Source organism: Apaloderma vittatum, unplaced genomic scaffold (assembly GCF_000703405.1).
Source record: "Apaloderma vittatum isolate BGI_N311 unplaced genomic scaffold, ASM70340v1 scaffold36730, whole genome shotgun sequence".
NCBI classification, from domain to species: Eukaryota; Metazoa; Chordata; class Aves; order Trogoniformes; family Trogonidae; genus Apaloderma; species Apaloderma vittatum.
Window position 1 is genome coordinate 29,195 of NW_009693611.1, and position 7,010 is coordinate 36,204.

Sequence of the window (7,010 nt, forward strand, 5' to 3'; positions counted from 1 at the left end):
GAATGCTGCCAAAGGTTACAGTTTTGCTCTGATTTAGTTAGGGTTTGCTGTGATGTTTTAAAGTGACATTGCATGATCTCCTGTTTAGCATAGATCATAATTTGGTCTGTGTTATTTTTGCCATTGGGATTAATGAGGAGGGAAACAGCTTAATTTTTTTAACTTTGTCTGGGTGTAAGTTATGAAAAAAATGAAAGTACTTATTCTTAACATGCGCCTGTTACTTTTTTTTTTTCCTAAAGGACAATTTCTTGAGAGGAGATAGCTCCCGTAAAGTTCAGCACCAGCAGCAGAGGAAACCCAGGAAAAAAACGAAGCCACCTGCACTTACCAAAAAACACAAGAAGAAGAGAAGGCGAGGCCCACGCCGGCCCCAGAAACCCATTCCTCCTGCAGTGCCCCAAGGGAACCTCACCATGCCTGCCAGTGTCTCACTGCCAGTAGAGATGCCCCACATACGGTCAGTGGTAGTCCTGCCCCAGTTTGCCTGCCACTGGCTTGAAGGTTGTCAGTGAGCACTGTAGAAAGGTGTGAAGTTGCTGTGCTGACAGGCTAGAAGTTGCATTTCCACCTGAATGTTGGAAAAAAACAAACAAAAAAATTTGCGTGGGTCATTTCAGTTTTGAGCAATTGCTGGGCTTGATGGATAAAATGTCTTGCTCCTGGTGCCGCATCTTATGTATTTAATTAGTGGGCTAAGTTTAAGCTTCCTAAAGAAACTTCCTAAAAGCATTTTTTTCCTAGGTGATGGGGAAAAGAAAAAAGAAAAGGTGGGAGGGAACACCCATTGTAGATGTCATTTGGAGGAATCGGAGTTGAGCATTGGTGACTAATGGTATGTTCTGTCCAGGAGCCCCTCCACACCAGAGCTGAGTGCCGATGAGCTGCCTGATGATATCGCCAATGAAATCACAGACATTCCACATGACTTGGAATTGAATCAGGAGGACTTCTCCGATGTCCTGCCGCGGCTGCCCGATGACTTGCAAGATTTTGATTTCTTTGAAGGTACCATTTTGTTTTCGTTTCGTTTCGTTTAGTTTAGCTAATATGAACACAGTCAGTGAACTGAAGAAGTGAGTGTTTCTAAAATGCATTTGGAGGGTTTGCTTGCTTTCCTACAGAAATAATAAATTCTAGACAAGGAAGTGTGCATTTGCTCTATTGTTTGTTTGTGAGCTATGAAGTAAAGCGGACTTTAAGAAGGCTGATGTGTATAGTTCTCTGCTTGCTCTTGTAATTACTGCTCTGAAAATCCTAATTGGTTTAGTATTTTAATAATTCATTTTATGTTTTTACTGCCTGTCAGTGCTGCAGTTTAATCAAGAGTGTTTTCAGTAATGGCATCTTTCTGCCATTGAGTGGGGCTGGAATCACAGTCAATGTTGGCCTTTGATAAAAGGAGAAGAGCATGAGACTAAAATCTTGAAATACATTTTTGAAACTAGCTTTTGATCAGAGCTGTGCCTGAGTTTCTGGATTCTAAAGCTCTGTACTTATCACATATAACAAAGAAATTGGAACAGCCCAGAGTTGGGGTGTATGACTTCTTTGGTCATTTTCTGATATGAGTTGACATCAGACTGTGGTTGTGTTTAAATTAACCTAAATGAATTACACCGACTGTGTAAATTTTTGGTCCAGGCTGCAATGCCGTAAGTAGAAGGGAGTTTGTGCACTATTTGTGTTATGGCAACACTGAAGAAAATCTTATTTAAGCATTTTTACTTTAAGTCTAGTGAGTTTGGAAGGCATCTTGTATTGTAGTATGTGGAAGAGGAGAGTGGAGGGGATTCCATTGAAGAGGAAGGTGTAATTTCTTGGGTTTCCCACCCTGCTTACCTAGCGAACGGTGGTAAATGAAATTTCCATTCTGGCAGGTTATTATATGCTGCAACTCTGTCCTGATCTGTCTGTACATCTGCATCCTTAGAGTGCCAGTGCCGGGATCACCTGAAAGGAGCATGCTAACTTCTCATGTCCCTGTTTCTGCAGGTAAAAATGGAGATCTCCTTCCGACTACAGAAGAGGCTGAAGAACTGGAACGGGCCCTACAGGCTGTAACTTCTCTTGAGTGCCTGAGTACCATTGGAGTACTTACACAGACAGATGGTGTGCCAGTTCAGGAGCTGTCAGATAGAGGGATAGGGGTGTTCTCTACAGGTGCTGGCGCTCCGGGAATGCAGTCCTTGAGTCGAGAGGTTAACACGGATCTGGGGGAGCTGTTGAATGGGCGTATGGTACATGATAATTTCTCCGGTCTGGAGCTGGATGAGAATTTGCTCCGTTCTGCTACCTTGTCCAACCCACCTACGCCCCTGGCAGGGCAGATCCAGGGGCAATTCTCAGCCCCAGCCAACGTCGGCCTTACTTCTGCCACTCTGATAAGCCAGAGTGGCCTTGGGGAGAGAGCCTTCCCAGGACAGTTTCATGGACTTCATGATGGCAGCCATGCCTCCCAGAGGCCCCACCCTGCCCAGCTGCTGAGCAAGGCAGATGACCTGATCACCTCACGACAGCAATACAGCAGTGACCATTCACACTCCTCACCCCATGGAAGCCATTATGATAGTGAGCATGTGCCGTCTCCCTACAGTGACCATATCACATCCCCTCACACCACATCCTTCTCTGGTGATAACTTGGCAGCTACCTTCTCAGCAGAGATGCCCATGATGGCACAGCACTTGCTCCCAACTCAGCTGGATGTGCCACTTAGCGGGGTGGTTAACCCCAGAACTCACTGGGGAAATCTTCCTGTCAATCTTGGGGACCCCTCTCCGTTTAGCAACCTTCTTGGTGCAGATGGACACCTCCTGTCCACCTCCCTGTCCACACCACCTACCACCTCGCACTCAGAGACCACACAGCCTGCCTTCGCCACTGTGACCCCCAGCAGCTCCAGTGTGCTTCCGGGGTTACCGCAGACCAGTTTTAGTGGCATGGGTCCTGCCTCCGCTGAACTCATGGCCTCCACCTCCCCTAAGCAACAGCTCCCTCAGTTCAGCGCTGCCTTCGGGCACCAGCTGAGCTCCCACAGTGGCATCCCCAAGGACCTGCAGCCCAGCCACAGCTCCATAGCTCCTCCCACGGGCTTCGCAGTGACCGGTGCCACCGCTACCAGTACCAATAATGCATCCGCGCCCTTCACCACCTCCAACTGAGCTTGTCTGCCTGGCTCTGCGCAGGTAGATGGGGGACCTGTGTTTTCTATCTTTCCTTTTCTCCTTTTTCTTTATTTTTTCTGTCCTCCCTTCCCTTTTTTTTTTAAGAGGGGGTTGAGAAGATGACCCCTGTTTCAGTACTGACCAGGGTTAGCCCTCTGTGAACCTTGCTGTAGCGTTCACATGTGCTTCTTACGCACCGGTGCTCATTTATTGCAGGCGGGTTCACTGTTCCCCAATAATTCCTTAAGGATACAGCACAGTTACTGGATGTAATTGATCTTAGCAGTAAGACCTAGAAATGGGAAGATACCTCAGATTACTGATGCATGTTACTGTTTCCTAGGGTTCAGATCAGTGCTTGCCATCCCATTAGCATCTGGTAGAAAGTTTGCCAGTGGGCAGAAGTCTTTTGATCATTTATTATTATTATTATTATTATTATTATTTACTTTTTTTCCAAAGGTAGCATCTGGCATGGAAAACTTGGCTGAACGCATTGATTTGAGAATGGTGCATTGAAGTCCTAAATCAAGATCATGGTTCAAGGATGAGTTTGGCAGTTCCTTAAAATAGTCTCTTGACCTCCTCTGTGTGCGTGTGTGTGTTTGGGGTGCAGGGAGCAGCAGTTCCTTTTCTTTTGGTGAAGAAGTGGGAGTTGTTCCCTTCCAGAACTGGTCACTGTTCTTACTGCATGCTGATTTTTTGTTTTTTATGATGATGATTTTTAATTCATTGAGCAGCAAGGCGATCGGTTGACTGGTTGCCCAGAAATCTGAAGGCGGATACAAAGTTAGACCAAGGGGAAAAAAGAAAACCAGAAAGATTGAAGTAGATCATGAATGAGTGAAGACTACTGTGCAGAAATTCCCTCCCTTGCTGAATTACTGTGGCCTTGTAGCATTGATGATTTGCCTTTTCAAGTGTGGCTTTGTCCAGAACTCCTTGCCTGACAGGCTGACAGGTACTTCCCAGCTGAAACTGGAAGAATTTGGTTGGTATTCTGCCCATCCACACAAGTCTAGGTCAGACCCTTAGGTAAGTTTCAAATGGATGCATTTCTCAAATTTTGTCTAGCTACTGAGACTTTCTTGTGTAGTTCTTCCCCCCTCCCCAGGAGCCATACAGGTTTTTTTACACTTGTAGGGTTTGATGCTCGGTATGGGAACCTGAATGTCTGTAAGAAACTAGCAGGTACCTATCAGCAGTCATGGCTAAGCAAAAGAGAAGTTACTAAAGCAAAATAGATAAGAATTCTTTCTGTCTGCAGGACACTCTTGCTTTTACTGCCCACCTGCTAAAGGTAGTATTCAGACTCTTTGGTAGTCATTTCAGTTCTTAAATAAGTAAGTTGGCTAGCTCTTAGATTGTTTGTTTTATTTTATGTTTTTTAGTCCAGGAGATGACAGCAGCAGAAATTCTGAGGTGTTTACTTGCATCTCTTTATCAGGAAGGGAAAAAAGGAATTTGCTTGTGACTTTACAGGCCTCAGACTTGCTATGGCACTCTGACTTTGACTGTAAAAGTAGCTTCTTAAATAACAAGTCTCTACTCTTCTGAGATGCACATGAGAGGAAATAGAAAATGCCACATTTCAGTCTCATACTGTAGAAGACAGATTTAATTTGACCTTACAGTGAAATGTCTTACCTGCATGTATTCCAGTCTAAATCAGGAAATTAAGAGATACCAAGCGCATGGAACAGGGAGGTCTGAGCAAGGGATCTCTGAATAATGTTTAGTTGCTATAGAGATTTGTTTTCTTGGTAGTCAAGCCCACACCAAAATCTCTGACCCAAACCTCTCCTTCCGCCTTGCTAAGGAACAGTTTAAATGAAATAGGTCTTGTGTCGTCTTACTGTTGTAGCAATCATACTATCCCTCTTCTCTTGAAAGATTTGTCGTCCTTAAATATAAAGGAGTATGGATGATGCATATGTCCTTTTCTGAAATTGCAAGTGTATGTGGGTGGAGGAAACAAAAATGATTTTCATACTTCTGTTGTTATGAAGTCCTTATTTCATACTTGGTAAAATAGATCTTAATATTATAAGCCGAATATTTTTAAGTGGTGATTTAAATATGTTTGTAACATTTAAATGTTTTTAAATCATGTAAAAAGTTGAATTGAAGCCTATGAAATTCTGCTTGTGATTGTCCTGCTGATTGAGGAATGCCCAGTGGTATTGTGAAATGAGGCAAATCTGACAAGGCATTTATTTATTTTTGTATTATGTTCCCCATACTTTGCTGAGGAGACAACTGTTTGATTTGCAAATGATTTTTGTTGTGTCCATATACCTTCTTCAATGTGTTTGGATGACTGGCTGAAAAAGAGCGGAGAACTAGTATACCAAATGGTTAATTCTTTAATCTGCTTGTGTATTCATGTTATTATGGAGGGTGTTGATTTCTCTAAATTGGTTTCAGGACTTCAGTCTTGAAATCATTCTTGTGCTCATCAAAATCCTTAATGAAGCTGCAGCTAGCGCAGAGTATATTTGCCCCACATCACATTTCTCTTTCTTGGCAAGTGCTGGGGTGGGAGGAAGGGAGGAGGAGGACTGAGCCAAGTTCTGCTTGGTCGTGTTGATATAAATTACAGAGGCCTAAGGCCTAAGGTCACTGTGAGTTTGTACTCGTCTAACTCAAACAGAATCCAGCTCCTAATCCGAGCATTGATTTAAACAGGGAATTTCAAAAGCTGTCACTACGCAGGTCTGTAATTCCCGTTTGAAATCAATAGCTGTTATATACCTGCATGCTTTAAAGGCAGCCTAGGATATCAGTTCTTCCCCTGCTTAGACTTCAATTTTTGTATATCCCTTGATGACTCTTCTCTGAAAAGTGACTCCATAACATTTTTCAGTGAGCAAACAAAGTTTGCAATAAAGCTGCACTTTTAAAAATAAGCTTTGGTTTGTATACATTTGAAAATAGGAATCCCTCTGTCCTGCTGGACACAGAGTTCTGAAATAGGCCACCACTCTTGCCTTTTCCTGGTTCACCTCCCATTTTTTCACTGCCACCAATTTCATGGTTACAGCCTACCAAGCAGTTACGGGTCTTGATCTTAGCTTTACAAGGTGGATTATTCCAGGTGGGCTTCCTACACCCACACAACCTGTTGACTTCAGTGAATCAGTGCTTTACTGTTGGATGCGAGAGAGCCAGTCGGAGGTATACGCAGCCAGAGATGTTTCTCACCACTTCCTCTGGGAAATACTGCCAATCTGGTTAAGTTAGTTCTAGAGGCTGTTATTTATGTGGTTCCCAAGTAGAATCCATGCTCTTGTGCAAATGTTTTTGAGTGTCATCTCCTCATATAGCAATTAGCACTCTAATCACCCTTTCACCAAAGAGCCAGTGTAGCAATTTCAGTCCATTGATTTGAGATGGTCGATACCTGTCGTGCCCTTTACATGTTAACAAATGGAATAAAGCTAGTTGAACCTAAAAGTTAATTTCTTTACATGAGATTTGAGTTTTAAAGAATTAGAAAAAAGTCAGACTTACAGTAAAATGCCAGTGACATCATTTTCGGTAATAATAGCACCTCAGTTGGTCTTTGTACAAAAGTACTTAACGTGAGATGAACTTTGACAGTGGCTCATCAGGAACAGCCTCATGCTGGTCTGGTGTGTAAAGTCTTCTGTAAGGCACACTTTGACGTTTCACTTGGGAAGACATTACACCAACTTTGAGGGGAGCCGTAAACACTTAGATACCTCAAAGTTGGTTTGTTCTTTGGCCTCCTAGTTACTATGATACAAGGAGATGCATGTATGATGCAACAAGATGGAAAAGATGTATCATTTTGTTTCCTCCTGCCTTCCAGTTCCTCCA

General features: G+C 43.3%; 1 protein-coding gene across 1 annotated transcript in view; it reads left to right on the top strand.

The window, feature by feature from the left end:
• INO80D (INO80 complex subunit D) overlaps positions 1-3,230 on the top strand; it is a 32,203-nt gene extending 28,973 nt beyond the window's left edge. The window contains exons 9-11 of the mRNA XM_009879342.1: positions 243-460; positions 851-1,008; positions 1,996-3,230. Of these exons, the coding sequence (XP_009877644.1) occupies positions 243-460; positions 851-1,008; positions 1,996-3,164 (1,545 nt within the window). The 3' untranslated portion in view covers positions 3,165-3,230. The remainder of the gene's footprint in view (positions 1-242; positions 461-850; positions 1,009-1,995) is intronic.
• Positions 3,231-7,010: the final 3,780 nt, after the last annotated feature.